The sequence below is a fragment of the Falco naumanni genome, chromosome 6 (assembly GCF_017639655.2).
Source record: "Falco naumanni isolate bFalNau1 chromosome 6, bFalNau1.pat, whole genome shotgun sequence".
Classification (NCBI taxonomy): domain Eukaryota; kingdom Metazoa; phylum Chordata; class Aves; order Falconiformes; family Falconidae; genus Falco; species Falco naumanni.
The window spans coordinates 70197288-70214998 of NC_054059.1; the positions used below are offsets into that span (position 1 = coordinate 70197288).

A 17711-nucleotide genomic window follows, 5' to 3' on the forward strand; every position below is an offset into this window, starting at 1 on the left:
TGAGGAGAAATACAAACAGCAAAATAAAGACTGCTGTTCAACAGTTTGCATCTCAACAAAACCTGATCAGTATTTCATGACACTAGGAAAGCCACTTTTCTAGTACAGAGACTTTCTTTCTGATAAATTTAAATCACCTGCTGCAAACATTCGGAGTGTTACAGCTCAGAAATAAAGGCCACAGTAATCTTTTATAATGGAAAGTGTTAGACAGCCTAAACAGGGGAATTGCTGTCACTGACCCTGCAATATCTGTTGTTCTGTTGTCAGAAAACATTGCAAATTATATGAAATGACATTCAGTCTATTTGGCTGAATTCAAACTGATAATCAACCACAATTCCTATATGCGCTGTATATAAAATAACTGAAATTTTAAGAAGGAATACCCACTAGTGAACAGAAGTCAAATAATATAATGCTGAGCATTCAAGGTGAGAGCTTTACTCCAGCTGCTGTCTTCTTAAAATCTCTTCTCTCTAGAGAAAAAATTCTCCTTAGAAACTTCAGGATTTCTTTTTAGACAAATTTGGACAGGGAAAGTTTGAGAATAACATTAGAAGAGATGAGGGACATTTCATGACACTGCTCAAGCTAGTGAGCAGCATATGGAAGATGAATGATGGAAGCAGAACGTAGTGCTGCCTGTCTTATGTCAGGTCTCCTCATCTATTTGAACAGCTTGCATCCATGAAGCACAAAGGTAAATGGCAAATATTTCTGTTGTAGACAAAACCTAGCGCACTACTGTTGGGCAGAAATTGTAAAATGTAAAATTCATTAACCTTGCTTTAATTCTTATTCTTTTATTAGTATTTTCTGGCAATATAATCTGTAAAGTTGTCCATTTACAGTCTTAAGAGGAACGAGACTAAAAATAAAATCAGTTAGGGGTCAAAAATTGTCCAGTTTCAATTTGAAAGATGAAAAGAATGTATGAATGCTGAATGCCATTATAGCTGACAATTTTTCTGTGCTTTTCATGCAGATGTTGATTTTCATAATTACTAGTAGAATTACTGTTCTATCTTCTTGAAGGTGTAAATGAAAAGATTTTTTTCTCAATCTGATGTAGTGTTGAAAAGAATTGCCATTTCAAGAGAGTTATTGCCAAGGATCTTTTTTTTCCCCTAAACACTGTGAATTAATGAGTTTTATAATTACAGCAGTTGCTTCACACCTCTATTGTTAACCAATGACATTACATCTGCCTTGCTCCACTGGTGCCCTCTTCCTTCTTTATTGAAGCATTTAGCAGTTTTGTCAATAGGGAATTACATGGCATGGGGTAAGTAGTCTAATTAGGTATAAGTGAAAATCCTGAGGGAAAAGGATATTTAAAAAGTAATTTGAAGAATCTCTTAATGATGCTGGAACTGAAAGCTGTAGCTATAGTACAAAAAGGCTCATTGCAAAACATAATTATACTTGTGATTATTCCACTGATCACTCAGTTTTAAAATTTTGGATTTTGGACTGTGTTATTTAAGAATAACCAAAACAATTCCCAAATACAGTTACAGGATTTTGTAGATGTGACATATGGGTGGGTCTTCTGTTTGTTTGCTTTGTTCATAATCTTGCAAGCCTTTAGACATTTACAAGTTGTCTGATGTATGTGAGGAAGGTAGAAGTATACAATTGTAACAAAGAAGATACTGATGCTGTGGGTTTGAAATGGGATGTATACAAGTTTTTACCAAATTGTCAGTGTGTAACTTGAAAAGGAGCAAACATTTGTTTAAAACAAAACCAAGAAAAAAGCAAGATCACATTCAAGAATTCAGAAGTTTATCATCATATTAAGGGTTTTAAATGTTTAAGGCTTTTTGTGTTTCAGATGGATATTTTGCCATGCTGATGGCATGATGAATGCAGGATGATTCACCAGTGAGTTATCAATGAATCTTTGCAACTCACATAAAAAAGTAGTTTTGAGTCATCCTGTTTCTAGTTCTGATGAATCTCTCAAAAAAGTCTCTTGATAGCAAGAATTGTTTCCACTTAGCAGTCAGGACCATTCATAGTCAATTCTCCAGTATCTGTTCTTTGGTTTATTTTTTTCATTTGATCGTCTGCCAGCATTCTGCAAGATCAAATGATTTTTTTTCAGTATGGTTTAGGGGTTGAAGTATCCATAACATGAGCAGGAACATGGCAAGTGGGAACACCTCCAGTCATGTTGGAAGTATACAGTAGTAAGTGATACAAATAGATGGGGTACAATCATGCTTTTTCCTTCTCCTCCCAGTAAATCTGTACTGGAGGTGTGAAATGTGCATTAGGTTTGCAGTTAACAGGCAAAGTTCAGATTCAGTTACTTCTGTAACTGACTTGTGCTAGTGACCCTGCTATTTTTCGGAGAGAAAATGTTTGATGCTTTTCCATAGAGCTTTCTTTAAAACTTCTCTAACTGTGCTTCAGACAGTAGTAATCCAAATGAGCTTAATCACTGTTGAGTTATGGTGCTTCTTGCATTAAGTGTTACTGATGAGAAAGTGTTCATGAATTATTACTGACAGGCTGGATTTCCCTGTGGTACCTAGACTGTTTCCTTTTATTCTGAAAGTTAGGTGCAAAGTTTAAAACGGAAGCCTAGGTAAAAAATAGTAAGAGATACTTTGGGGTATATTTTTTTAATTTTCTGTACTGAAGCAGCATCACCACAAATGTTTTTAAAATCAAATGTACAATTTTTTGTACCTTGAGGAAAGGAGGTCTGTCTTGATGATTAATCAGGTCTGTGATGGCTAGATCCACTAGCTTCATGATTTTTGGTGATTTGTTACTGCACTTATTTGGTCATCTGGTTAATATTCTTATTTACAGAGCAAATACTTCATCATATCTGTTCATACCAGACAGTGAAGGAGAGAACATTACCATTTTTCATCCCTTGTTTTATCTGCATGTTGTCTCTTATTTTTGTTTTTGAGTTCCACCTACAAGAAAGAACTGGTTGATTTTCTTGTGCCTACTACTGTCTTTCATATAAACTGGTTATAAGCAATGGTTTCTTTCTAACTGGGGAGCTTAGGGACAGCACAACATGGTTATTTGTGTTGTAGCGAGGCATACATATCCATCTTTCTGTGACATAAACATGGGCTTATCAAATTGGTATCCACATACCTCTTCCCTATATTTCTATCCAGTAATTGACATGGTTTTCTTACACTGGCTTGTATTAGACTAAGTATTTTGGAACTCAGCAGAAAATCTGGGATTCCTGAAGTAGCAGATTTGGAAGGTCGAAGGAGGAGATTCATGAAACAGGCACTCTTCAAGATACATAGCCGAAAGTTATTTATGTCTTGTCTGTCTTTCACTACCTATTCAGTATTTGCAGTACGAGATTCTAAATAACTCAACCAATACCTTTATTTTCTGTTCATCATCATTGGCACATCCTATTCTAACCAGGGAAATATGCGAGTCATTGTGAGTATTTACACTCTCATTCAAAAATTATACTGTTTCTGCAACAGGATTCTACCTTAAAGCTGCCACAAAGATTTTTGACTCAGTAATAAATCACCTTTTCAACTGGTCTCCAGTTAGATGCCAGGGAAAGGGGAGTTAATAAGTTACAAAAATACTGCCCAAGAACAAGCTAATGTGAGCTATTTTGTGTAATATTTTCTCTGCAAGCCATGGCAGAAGCATTACTTCGGGGGGGGTTTAAGGTATTATATAAAACTGATGTACTGTTCTATAGCCATTTCAGAAAAAAATCAGATCACTCTTCCTAGGTCAGTCATTTTCCAGTTTAAATTTACATTTAATTTAGAAGAAAATAAAGGTGCTACTATTATTTTCTTCATAATAAAAGTGCAGTAAGACTGTCTTCATTGTGTTATTCTTTTTAAATATGACATTTCAGTGTCACGAAAACACCTTATTACATAAACTTTATATCAGATGAGAATTAATTATGTTACATGCTAACTTTTAAAGAACTTACATATTTGGTTTCACATATATCATGAATTCTCAACAATATGAGCATGACTGCTGTGGCCACTCAACAAATAGGAACAGGCCTCAGCCCTTGTGCATATTTCAGTGACCCCTTGTATCAGGAGAAAACTGTTACCTCTTACCATTAAATCTTTTCTTCACAATAAATCCATACCTAGGACCATTCAATGCATAAACATCATCCTAAATAGAGGCATTTCCAGGATCATTTCCTTAACTTTTATAGGGCCTATACTCTCTGGACTTTAGTATTTAAAGCATTTGTGCTTCAGTTCCCACTTGGAACATCTAGATAGTACCATAGTGTATTTAATAAAATTGTCTAAATTTGAAAATTGTGTTTGGCTTCATGAAAATAAAACAAAATGTTACAGTGCATTTTAATAGCATCTAAATTGTGTCATCTATACCCAGTATATTCAAAATACCTTGTAATTAGCAGAAAGAGTACTTACACATATGAATACTCACAGATTAAATTTGTCTTGATTTTTCTGTGGTCCCAGTAGATGGAGCAGTTTTTAATGTTCTTGTAGTACTTGAATATAGTAATTTTTTTCTAGCATCATGACACAATTATTTCCTATTTTTCTTTTTCCAAATGATTGTTTGATTTTTAGTTTGAAAGCATCATATGCTGCCTGCCTCTCCAGAAAAGCACAATCAGTTGGTAAATCAAGATGACAATGCCCACCACTGACAGCTAACTGAACACAACATAAGTCTTTCCTTTTTATGGCATCAATAAGAAAGAATTACGTTCAAAACCACAAAATATAAAACCTTCCCATCTCCAATACACATGACTGTCTAATCTCTGTTTAACATATCTCTTTTTTCCGTCCAATCTGTTTACCCAACTTCTGACATTACTTGCCAGATTAAAAAAATGAGTCAATACTCAGGAAAGTTAAAACAAAACCTATTTTAAAGTTGAAGCTAAAGGTTTGAATACATTTCTCATGAGGCAGACCTTAAGACAAGAACTGTTATTTTGGAAATAATATAGTATCTTTAATTTGTTTCTTTTTTTTGAATTTTTTTTTTATTATGGTGCAACATCTGAGGTAAAAACTTGGAGAAGTGTATATGTCGTAGTTGAAGCCGGTAGCTTCGGTCTGTATCCACATTTCAAACAGTTCCTTTAGTAACTGTTTCTGTCAGAAAAATGTGGAAATAAACTCCTTTAACAGGAGCTATAGATGAAGTTATAGCAGCAAAACGCTCACATATACCAATGAAATATATTTTGATGAGCTGGGGAACTATTGCACTTGTATCTGCTAAGGCAGATACAAATACTGTCCTGGTCTTGTAGTTAAAAATGTGAACGCTGGCTGCCATCTGTGGCAGATCAGTGCTTGTCCTTGGTATATGTGCTGGAAGCAAGTTCAGTGATAGCAAGCTTCTTTTAGCTGACTACTTAAAGCTGCAGGAAGTTCAACCATGCACCATTTTTTGATTGATTGATTGATTTCAGCACAAAAGTTTCTTACCACTTGGCAGTTAGAATTGTAGACATCATCATTATGCAAGGTTTCAAACTATGCATAGTTGTGTACATGCAGCCAATACTTTGTGAAGTATTCATACTGAAAAGTAAATGACACTTTTTCACTAGTCATGTCATACGACTCTACTTTCAAATAAATATACAATGTATTTGTTGACATAACATTTGTGTTTGTTGAAACACAACTGAAGGTCTAAACTACATCTTTATTAAGATAAAGCTGAACATTCTATAACACACAGCACTGCTTTGTGGCCGTGGGCTCCCATGCCCCAAGTACTCCAGAAGGCAGACTTACAAGCTTGGTGTGCCTTTAGGGAGTCAGCACAAGTTCTACCGACTTTGACCTTCCCAATTTGTAATTAAAGTGCAGTAGGCAGATTTGGGCCCTCTGCAGCCTGCAGTTCTTTTGTCTTCACTGGTTTCTAGTTAATTGCCTTTACTTATGATAGAATTATACTATTACACTGTTAATTATACAGTTACAATTATATTGCTGATGAATTTGTTTTCACAGAATTCAGTTCACTTAGTGACGCCAGCTCAGCCTTACTAACTGCTGTTTAAAGACACACAAATGTTTTTCTGTCAGGAGAGAAGTTATTGCTCAGACTTGTAAAACTGTTAAGAAAGAGGAAGGCATTTTGTAGCTTGTTCCCTGATTGGAACAGAAATTTCAGGATAATGATTGGTTTGGCTGAAATAATTACATCATACAAGATTGGTATCCAATAAATTGTTCCTTTAGCATAGTAGTTTAAAGAAAAAAAAAAAAAAGGACATAAGAGGATTACTGATCAGTCCTTAATGAAGTATCTGACACTTGTATTTTCCTATTTACATTTAGATTCTTTCTTTGTCTCATTCTTTTCTTTTTCCCTGATTTTTTTAACCTGGCTAGCTTTAGAAGGTTGAATTTTGTTTTAAATGTTGATGTTCTATATTATCACAAATTAACTTTTAAGAAATCGGCCTCTCCTATTATTTGTCTAATATTTACAATGTGCTTTGTTTCACAGTTACTTAGGTAGCTCATGCTACCTATACCTATGTTAGAAGAAATTGCAGAGGGATTTTTGATATCAAAAAGCCAAAACTTTCTTTAGCATTTGAAAAAGTTAATATATTTTTGTAAATGTGGTATAGCATACTAAGCTTGCTTTTGGAGAACAAATGATTGCAGATTTTCTTCACCTCTGAAGCTTAATGAATGTGAGCCAGACATCCGGCAAAATACTGAAAATGTACGTGAAAACTGTCAAATTGCACACTTTTCTAAGTCATTTTATCTGATATGATGCTTGAATACAGCTTTCCTTAATTTGTAGTAGATCATCGTCCTGTTGCCTGTGGAAGAGTCAAATCAGACATCACCAGTTTGACTGGGTTGCCCACATGCCAACTTTCCACTGCCTTTCCTTTCTGTCTTCTAATGGAAAAGACTAGCAAGCCAGCAGAGATTGTTCAAACTGCTAGTTTTCAGAAAGAGAAAATAACTCAAGTCTATTGCTTTCACCTTTGCAGTTGAGAAAATGGCTAAAATTCCTCTCACAACAGGTCTCTCAAATCCTTCTCCTGTCAAGGTGAAGGCATGCTACTATGTTCACTTTATTTAGTGTATATATGCATGTCTACTTGCAAAATATTTTTAGGTATAACTGATACCTACAATATTATGAAAATTTATCTTAAAAATACTATATCATTGAATGCACATTATTCTGTAGATTTTAATGAGATGAATTACAACTCTTATCATTTGCTTAAGACAGCAAGCAAGTGTAAACAACATGAGGTGTAGATAATTATTTTTCTTTTGTATATGATTGTCTTAATACTTACTATATGCAGTCATATAAGATGCTAATTTTTAATACTTCTTTAGCTATAAGAATGCATGTTTGCTTTCTCTTGATTCACACAGAACAGATGGATGCTTGACTGCCTGCTAATCCACAGCTGGAATGGTTTCAGCGGTTTCCACGTTGCTGGGTTAGAGTGGCTTTTCTAGTGGACTGAGAGGGCAGCAAAAGAGGGATATCATTATTCATCAGTATCCCAGTGGGATCGCTGCCAGCAGAGATTAATTTTTTCTGTTATGCTTGTAAAACAAGCTCAGGTGGAGTCTCTAATCCTCAGGGCACGGGTGGCAGATCAAGGAAGATGCTACAAAGCTAGTTAATTTTCAGATTCTAGGGGAAACAGAAGCTCTGTTAGATGTATAAATACATGATTGCAAATTTAAGTAGCTCAAAGCCAAATGGGATCTTCCTAGACATCTGGTACTGAAAATCTCTGGGTTTTTTGTCTTTTAAAAGAAGTTCTTAAAACTTTACACCAGAGGCAAAATATCTGCAACTCTTAATCGTCAGTTATCTTTCTTTTTTTTCTTCTTTTTTTTAATACAGCTCTTATGGTGTACATTAGATGAATGCCTTTATTTACAGGTAGAAAATACATGGTATAAGTTTGTGTAGGAACCCGAGTTTACAGTATCCTCACAAATGTGTGTGCAGTGAACATCACCAACAAAAATTATCACTTGCTATCCAAAAAGGCTTAGATCTGCCCTAGTAGTGCATGGTATGTCTCATTCAGGTAATGGGATGTTCTGTTTAAGGTCAAGTGTGGTCCAAGGGATTTTTGCCATGTTACTCACTGTATCAGACCTCTGGTCATTCATGACAGAAGTGTTGATACAACTTCCTCAAATCAAGCACACTAAAATACTGACAGATAGTCTATTTATTTAATAGACTTCAAATATTTTTCCTTTTACTGACTTCTGTTTCCTCAGTGATTCCCTCTCTTCCTCAGCCTTACAATTATCAGCGTCTTCCATCTCTGCATTACCTTGTAGCTCTTGAGTTCTTCAAAACATTGGGTCAGATTTTCAAGCAATGTTAATCCACATAGTTACACTGAAATGAGTGGAGATATGCCAGTTTTTATCAGCAGGGAGCTACTCTTATTGAAATTTACTTGCAGCAGCTGTCACTTCCTCTTACAGTTGTGTTTTTTTTATTATTATATTAAACTATTTTCATTTAAAAGTGCTCAGAGTGAGACCAGTAGCATTGGCTTGCTGAAAAGGCATTGTGCATGTAGGCACCTTCCAAGTTTCCATATATTTCTGCCAGTTCATATTGTTCTTCTATTATTCTGGCTTGAGCCTTTCTTGAACAGACGCTGCTAGTCATTTCACCACATGATGACAGGTATTCACGCCTGTGAACTTTTTATTCCCTTTTGTCTCTGGTCACACAGTAGTCTAGATCTGGAATTTAATCCAGTACAAAAATGCAGCAGTGTGCATTTGTGGCTCCCCACTAGGGGAGCTGCCACAGGTCAGCAGATCTGAAATACGGTTTTCAACACACAGAGCTTTTACAGCTTGCCATTAACATATACAGTATGTATGGGCCCCATTTCACATAAAGAACTAGTAGTGCTTACTCCTGTCTCCCATGCAAAGTATCATTAACTTAATGCAGAGATCTGTTAACTTCTTCCCTGGGTCTGGGCTCTGCACTGGAAGATCCCAATGGAGAATCAAAGCCAAAGATGGAAAATGACTGATCGCTTTCCCAGGGAAAGCTGTGTGCCAAGATTTGCTATTCCAGTTTTTATTGCTATCATCATCTCAATCAGCAGTTGAGCCAGCTGATTCAGCCAAGCTCAGCTTGTGGACAAACGTCCAAATAGAACTGAAGTAGATTTCTCATGGCAATCAGACTTTTGAATGTACGCTCAGAGATTATCCCAGTTTTGTGTTAGCACATTACTGAGTTCACGTACTGAAAAGCTTTTCTGTGTTAGTGCAATACAGTTAGTTTCAGTACGGCCACAAAAAGTCAGGTTTACATCTTTCCTGTAATGTCACCAGAGATTACAAGGGAAGAAAGTTGTGGGTCACTGCCCCATCTAGGTCTTGAGATTTTAAAAATGGGGTGATGATAATGTATTCAGAATGGGCAGGTTCAAAGCATTCTCATGAAAAGTAATGGGAAAAGTCTGGCATCTTGGAGAGGCAAAAATCTCAACAATCCCATTTCCAGTGATAAAATGTAGTAATTCTCACTATAATTCACTTTTTTAATGGAATTTATGACATTCCATTTATATTTATTTGCTATGGTCAGAGTAACTTGCTGTAGGTGAAGAATGTGTATGCCATACCAGTTTCAGATATTTTCTCTAATTTTTGTCCTACTTTAGTCTTCTTTTGCATTTATTTTTCCTTAAACTGACTGGGCAAGTGTTACCAGCTTGGTTACAATCAATAATTTAACTTAAAAAAATGAGAGTGAACTAAAGCCACCTCTATGAAAGTTGTATAAGCTTAATACTGTGAAAGTACTTACACATTTGGGAGGAAAATGAAGCACTGAGTTATGATTGTAATCATAAACTTTATGGATTGTGAGAGTTAAGACTTAAAATCATGAATTCATTCCTTGGTTCGATGTATTTCAGGAATGTATGCAATTTTAAAAGGAAATTATTCTGAAACAGAATGGTTCTATAAGTATGGGTTTTGCTGTTTGGTAAACCAATTATAATGACTGTATTATCTATTACTGTATATTTCTGTACGCTGATACCTAGCTTCTCTGATATGCTTAAGAAACTTGGGGGGGGGGGGGGGGAATCGACTTTCAAGTTAGTATAGAAGTCCTAAGAACTTTTTTCCCATGTCAAATTATTGTTATTTTATATAATCCTCCCTCTCATATGTGCTAGCATGCTTGCATTTTCTTTTAGCAACTCTATGCTGAAGCAGAGGTCTGTAATTTAACTTTGTACTTTAGAAGTTCCCAGATCTGCCAGGTCACTCTCTGCTACTGGTAGCTAATATTGCTGACCTCCTATTGCTCTGTGCACAGTGGCAAAGGTCTTTCAGACTCCTGACCCCTGGTCATCAGGAATGTCATCAGTAGTTTGTAGTTTGGATGTTTTAAGTAAGAGGTGAACTTGTGAAATCTAAACCCTTCAGCGTGTTTTTAAGTGATCACTCAACTGTTTCATTGCCCTAGCTTGTACTTTTTATGATGTCTATAATTGTAAAATGTGTGGTCTTTATCATATGCAGCTATTTAAAAGTGAAAATCAAACACTTGTCTGTTTAAAGTTGTAAGTCTGAGAATACAGTTATGTATGATTTCTCTGATCACTAATGTGAGTACTATAAGAGCTTTTAACTTTCATGTTCTTATAAACTACATTTGTAAGTCCCATTACTGAAATGTGCCCATTTTAAATCCTGAAAGATAGTTACAAATTAATTTTTAAAAGATAATAGATTTACATACTTGCATGTTACTGGGTTTTACAACTTTATCTCTTCAGTTTCTCATGCTGAACTGGAAACTTCCAGTTCCTGCTCTGATAAGTCTTAAATCTAGAGACAGAGCCCAGGGTAGCCCAGCCTCACTATTTTGCTCCTACCTAGTTTATTGGATTAACTTTACTATTTGAATTCTGTGTTTCTTTTTTTGAGACATATCTTTTATCTCTGGAAATGCATTAACCACTAATTAACTAATAAAAAGGGTTAGTATTTGTTTCAAGAAGATACTGAGCGGCCCTTATCCCTTGGATGTTGCTTTCCACCCTACACCTACCTGGTTTCCGCCTGTCATTTTTCCAAAAGTAGAGAGTGGAGAGTGCGCTGATGGAGTACCAGGGAAGCGGCAAGATCATTTTCCTGTTACCCAAGCAGGAGCGGAGAGTCAGGGCAGGCACAGCCCCCAGTGCAGCACCAGTGCCAGAGAGAGAATCCCTTCTCAGCAGCCAAGGACAGCCGGTGCCCGGGGGCCGCGCTCTGACCCTGTGCCCGGCAGGGGCTTTGCGTCCTGCCTTGCCCTGCCCTGCCTCCCTGCCCTGCCTGCCTGCCCTGCCTGCCTGCCCTGCCTCCCTGCCAGCCACCCGCCCTGGCAGGGGGCGGCGGGGAAGCCCCCGTGGGAAAGGAGCTGGGCTGCAGGGCTGGCTCTGATACGCCGGGTGCCCTTTGGTGGCGCTGCCATACACATGCAGTTGACAAGGAGCGATGGTGCATGGTATATGAAGGCAAGGAGCTTATTTAGAAATGGTCTCTGTGGTGAATTACAGTATCGTGCAGGAAATATATTCTAATCTTGCCTGACAATTTCTGTTTTCTTCTTCTGCATCATGTTAGCCCCTTTTCAAGATCCCTACAAAACCTCAGCCTGCTCTGTTGCATAGAGGAGCCTGCCAGGCTGCCCTAACAATTTGGAATGTCACTTCTGCAAAGTTTGTCTTAAAAGTATATTTTTACAAGTATAAAACAGGGTGAGGAGGCCTTGTGCCGGTGTCTGCTGTCTAAAAGGTGGCTTCCAATATAAATAGCCCTGTTTATGTAGCAGCTTCAATAAGCTGGTAGAAATTACTTTTTTTTTTTCTTTTTGTCTATAATATGAATCTTGAACACATGCATCATGTTTGTTCTTAAAATTTATAACTAGTAACATATGTTTAGAACTGTCTTTAACTGGAATATCCTAGATCTTTTATATCTAAGAGTAAAAAAACACCCAAACATTTTAAACTCTGGAAGTTTGAATTATGTCCTGTAAAACTGAGACCAAAGCATATACATTTATAAGCTACCAGTAAACTCCTCAAAATAGGAGTTTATAATGGAATACCTAACAGATACAATTTTCAGAGCAGTAATTCTAGCAAGTACTTCTCCAATTCCATTTTGCTATCTACTTTACTTTTTGGTATGACTGAAAAACAACTTTTAATATGTGGGCAGTTTGGGCTTTTTTTTCTTTTTACCATTTTTTTTTTAAATTTGTTTTCTGAGTAAATGTAAGCTTGATTGTGTTCCAGCTGCTTGCCAGGATGCATCTGTATAAATTTAATGTCTTTGCTTATAAATCAAATTCACACTTGAAAATGTGATGATAAAATACAGTATAAATATGTTGGTTAATTTAAATTATTTTCGTAATATATACCTGTGTCATTATTATGTCACATTATATGGTCTGTGCTCTTGGGAAGAGCATGGGCAAAGGAAGATTAACTTGAGAACTTCAGTGAAGCTATTTTTTTTATTTTCCTTATAATGCAGTTAACAGAATCAAATGAGACTTTTGTCAGCATGTGAATGGAGACATATACATATATGTATATATGAAAAACCAAAATAATTTCAGATGTTTTTAAGTACAGAAGTTCAAGTATCCTCAAAGAAAAATTCAGAGTTTGTGAATCTAAGACATTATTCAGCTACCTAGCTACTCACAAACTACCAGTGCTTGTTATTTCTCTGTTTTGAACATGCTACTTTTCTCTATCCTATAGTAAGGATACCATAGATATCACCCAAATGAGGACAGTTACAGACTGCTTTAAAAATTGCAGTCCAGCTACTTCCTATACACTGTAGCACTATGTGGAAGTGGCAGGTCAGGACACTGCACTAAAATACTCCGTAGCACTTTGTACAATGGAACAAAAGGAAAAGCCAATTATATAATAATATTATTGTTGAGCTTATATTTGCCTATCCAGTTACTTAAAGATCAAAATATGCTGGTTTCACTTGGGAAAATAAATTGCATATTGGCATACCTTTGAACTTCTCATAGCAGAGAACTAAAATTTACTTCATAATGTGTGATTAGTGTTAACTGCAGAAGAGCTGTAAAAAACCACCCACATTTATTTATTGCAGCTTATTTTTTATTTATCATTCTATGCACAAATGTATGATTTCTGCAGTACTTAGACTACCAGAATTTTATGTAATTTAAGCCAAGGTTCAGGTAAAGAGGATGCAATTACTGTATTAGCTAAAAATTATCTTCATCTTTTCTCCTTTTTTGTTATTCTGGTAGTTACTTTTAGTAGAAGTTTACTGCAAGATTTTTTTTTAATACTTCAGCTTAACTGTTAGTTTTGGTATCAGATTTCCTAAGAACGTTTTTTCCTTGTTTCTTTCTATATCAGAAACTTGAAAAAGAGCAAAACAAGTTGCAGGTTTATCAAAGTTGAGAATATGGTGTGTTTGGGTTCATTGTACATGTATAAAGAAAAGGAACTTACAGGCAGTCAATTCTAAGGTAGTTTCAGTAACAGCATGGCTAAAGAAAAGACTACTGCTTCAACTCTGGAATGTGAGAAACTATTTTTGGTTTGGTTTAGACCCTCATTGTTACAAATTAATCAACTGCTCTTTATAGTCTAGAATTCATTAACTTTACAAGTTTTACCGTTCCCATGACTGAACTGAACTTAAAATATTCAAGTTTACTGTAGTTGCTCACCTTGATCCCATTTCTGTCTATGCTCCACAAGTATCCTCTTCTCTGTTGTAGAGAGATGATGAAGTGTAGTTACTTGAGATTTAAAATATTTCAGAAAGTTTACATATGGTATAAGTTTATAGTTCAGCTCTCACTATAAATCAGTAATTTCAGCTAAACTTACACATTTTGTGGGTAGAAAGAAAATCTGATATTTTTTTTCTTAACCCTGTGAACACTGTGGAGCATAGTACTCACCATGTTGGATACTTTATTTAAATTTTAGTTCAGTCTGACTCCTCAAATGACTCATAGTACCAGAAAAATGCAAAAGATACATTTTAAAATGGAATGAGTTCTTTACTTTTAGAACAATGCTAGGAATTCAAATAAAGGGTGATGATAAGCTGCATATCTGGAACACAGTGTTGCAGACAGAACTCTAAGATGATTCTGTGATTGCTGTTATGCAGGAAACAGAATTAAATTATTAGAATAGCCCATTGGCCTTGTAAAATGTAACTATCGAGTTTATGCAAGTCTACATTTGACTTTTCTCACTGGCAAAGCAAGTGGCTGTTTCCTATATGACCCTGCATCACAAACAGGTCAAAATGTAGGTTTGCACCCTCAAAATGATGCAGCAGTCTCTAATGCCCAAAAGAAGACATTATTGGGAAAGTCCATTACAGACCTATAGAAGAGATGTGACATGACTACCAAATGCATGATTGCAGAACCCATAGCTAAAATTCCTAGTTATCTCCTGGTATACTCCAAGTTATGCTTAACTGTGTAGGTGCTTGTAAACATATTATTTGCACATGGGCTGCAATAGTCCTGATTTAGCAGAAGAAAAAGTGAAAAATGCACAGCAGTGTTTTGTGGTTTAACTATAAAGTTCATATTAAGTTTCTTGACTTTAGAATGAAGATTAATGATTGATACGTAATATGATCTGTTTCCTCACCCATGGAAGTAAGAACAGTATTCAGATAGAATGTACTAAAATAGTATATATTATATGTTTTGTGGAACAGTTGAAGCTATAGCCTTTGCAGAACAGATTGAGATTCACAATGAAAAGGAAAACTAAAATGAAAAAATATTGAGTGAACAGCAGGGCCCATTTGAGGTGATTACAAAGGATGTTTCTTTATTCTGTCTTTTCTTCTGCAACCTGAAAACAGTAGCAGGGGGTTACAAGCAGAGTTCATCACAGAGTTGTCAATCACTGTCATTTAACATTTTGCAATGGAAGATGTCTTTATTCAAGGACAGCTGGGCAAATCAGAGAAACAGATTTGCAGTTAGTAGTCTGTCCAGCCTACACTAAGCAAACAAGGACAGGGCAGACATACTGGCCTCTCACATAAAAATATAATGGACTCTGCTGACCTCAGTGCCCTCCATTCAGCTTCATTCTCAGTTGTATAAAAGCTTCACTACCCATTCTCAATTTCCTTTAATTACCTACATGATGCAGATAAGAAAATGAATCTCACTTACTTACAGTCAATGATCACAAACAGGAAATTAAGTAGGCAGGTTGTTTAAAATAAGAGGAGTGTTTTGGAGATAAATAAAACATGCTGGGGAAGAATTAAGGAAAATGCATTTTCAGGAGTACCAATTGGTCTGGAGTAACTTGGCTGATCTTTCTTCTTTCTGCTACTTTTAACTGCAAAGCGAAACTAAGTTAAAAAAATCTCCTTGGTAAATATTCCTTAAAATATCTTTGAAGGAGAAGCCAGTTAAATAAAAAGAGTGAAGCAAACATGCAGCCTTCTATAGGGCTTAAAAAGATTGTGACCTTAGGTTCAGAGAATAAATGACCAGTTTTCACAAGAGATCTAGCAGAGACATCCAGGATTAAGCAGCAGTTGTCTTTAGTCAATCTTCAGTTCTAATCTGCAGTTGAGATATGATATAAATTGATGACATTCTGATATTCTTTCTAAAGCTTAAATTGTCTAATACTTACCTTTCCTTTTACATTTATGTCACAAAATAATACACAAAAGGTGTAGTTTCACTGTGCCAGTAAAGAAAATAGAAAATGTTGTGCTGTCAATTTTCAAGGGGGTTGAAAAACAACTATCTAACTGTTTTTAGGAATTGTCAAAAAATTTGTGTGTTCTGTGGGTTGGGATATTAAATAATGAGCAGATAGGGTACTTTGAAGTCAATTAGATAGTTCTATCAGGTGTTCTAAGATTGCCATTTTTCTTTTACCTCATTCTGCATTGATTACTGTTGTGCATATTTCTTTAATACGGATTTGCAGGAAGTCTGAATGGAGATTGAAGACTAAAATGCATAATAACAAATCTATAGTTTAAGAGGAATATAAAACCATGAACACTTTAATTTAGTGGTCTCTGCTAAGCCCATAGTTTGAAAGACATTGCCCTTTGGGTTACTTTTTATTTTATGGCAAAAGAAATACACTGTCTTAAATTACTGAGGGAAAAGATCACATATTATAAAATTCTTACTTCACTTGCAAGTTTTATACTTTATAAAGATCATTCTCATTCCAAACAATATGTATGCATACATTCACAATAGAATTTTCTGGACAAAAAGTTACCAATTAAGTCATAGAACTGACTCTTCAACCTAAGTTACAGTTCTTAGGATGCTTCTGTTGAATATTTTTTCTTTCAGAAACAGTGGATTTCCCTAGCAGGAGAATTAGCATCTCTGCTCTGGCTGCTAGAACAGTCATACTTCTTCCTCTCAGCCCCAAGGGTGTTGCTACTCATAACTACATTTAGATTACCTGATGTTGTGCAGCTCCTTCTTGCAACAGTGAGAAAGTTCTTAGCTTTCATTTTTGCACGAATGGTACTGGCCCACTCTGGAGCACAGAGGATAGTTTTAAGCACCTGCTTACAATTTTGCTCTTTGCTTTGATTGCTGATCATCTGTTGCTTAGACACTGACTGCTCAAAATATTGAAGATATATTTTAAAAGAACCTTACCAGAGCTATTTCAAACTCACTGTGTTTTGAATATAGAGAGAAAAGTAGATACCTTGAAAACTGAAAATGTGAATTATTGACTTCTTTATGGCTAACTTCACAATGTTTTTGAAAGCCAACCAATCTGTAGGTCATCTCAAAATACTGAGTCCATCCAATGAATGTATTTGTTTCACTGCTTTTATTTTCTTCTTTTCTAATGTTGAAATCATGTATGTGAAAAAAAATTTAAAACCTAAAATTTTGTGAATATTTGTGAATATTTTACTAGCTGTTGTTTTCCCACACGTATCATTTTGATAAATAAGTACACTTTCCAGACAGTAAAATTGCTATTTTAACAATGAAATCTAACTGTAGTAATTTAAATGCATATACTTTTAATGTCTCAGTAAGGAATAGTAATTATTCTGAAGTTAAGTACAATAGTTAATTTTTTATTTTTATTTCTTTTCAAGAATGCTGATGAGTACACAGATCTACCTGTAAGACACAATGAAGATCAGATGAACAGTGAACTGGCAAAGCATCTTCCAATTGAAGTCAATCCCCATTCATTTGACAGTTCACACACAAAAACACATCTCCTGCTGCAAGCCCACTTCAGTCATGCCATGCTGCCTTGCCCAGATTATGCAACTGATACAAAGACAGTGCTGGACCAAGCAATTAGAATATGTCAGGTATAGTAATGCATTTCAGTATTTAACTCCTGTTGGTTTACTACTTATTGTTAGTGTGTTGTAATATTTTAAATATAGAAGAACCTGAAGATTTCGTGCAGTCCTATGGAGGACTGGTACCACACAGTATGATACCACGGTATGTTTAGGAAGGATCTAGATGCCCATAAAGATACCCACTCTACAGAACTGGAGATAAACAAACATGGTAAAAACTGTGGTACTCTGGTTGAAGGCATCTGTTGCCATAGGGCTCACCTTCTTTCA

The 17711-nt window shown here is 35.7% G+C and overlaps 1 protein-coding gene across 1 annotated transcript in view; it reads left to right on the plus strand.

Annotated features, from left to right (window-relative positions):
• The window catches only part of ASCC3 (activating signal cointegrator 1 complex subunit 3), a 280895-nt gene that overhangs the window by 241070 nt on the left and 22114 nt on the right, over positions 1 to 17711 (plus strand). Inside the window, exon 37 of the mRNA XM_040597334.1 lies at positions 17220 to 17444. Within this exon, the coding sequence (XP_040453268.1) occupies positions 17220 to 17444 (225 nt within the window). The remainder of the gene's footprint in view (positions 1 to 17219; positions 17445 to 17711) is intronic.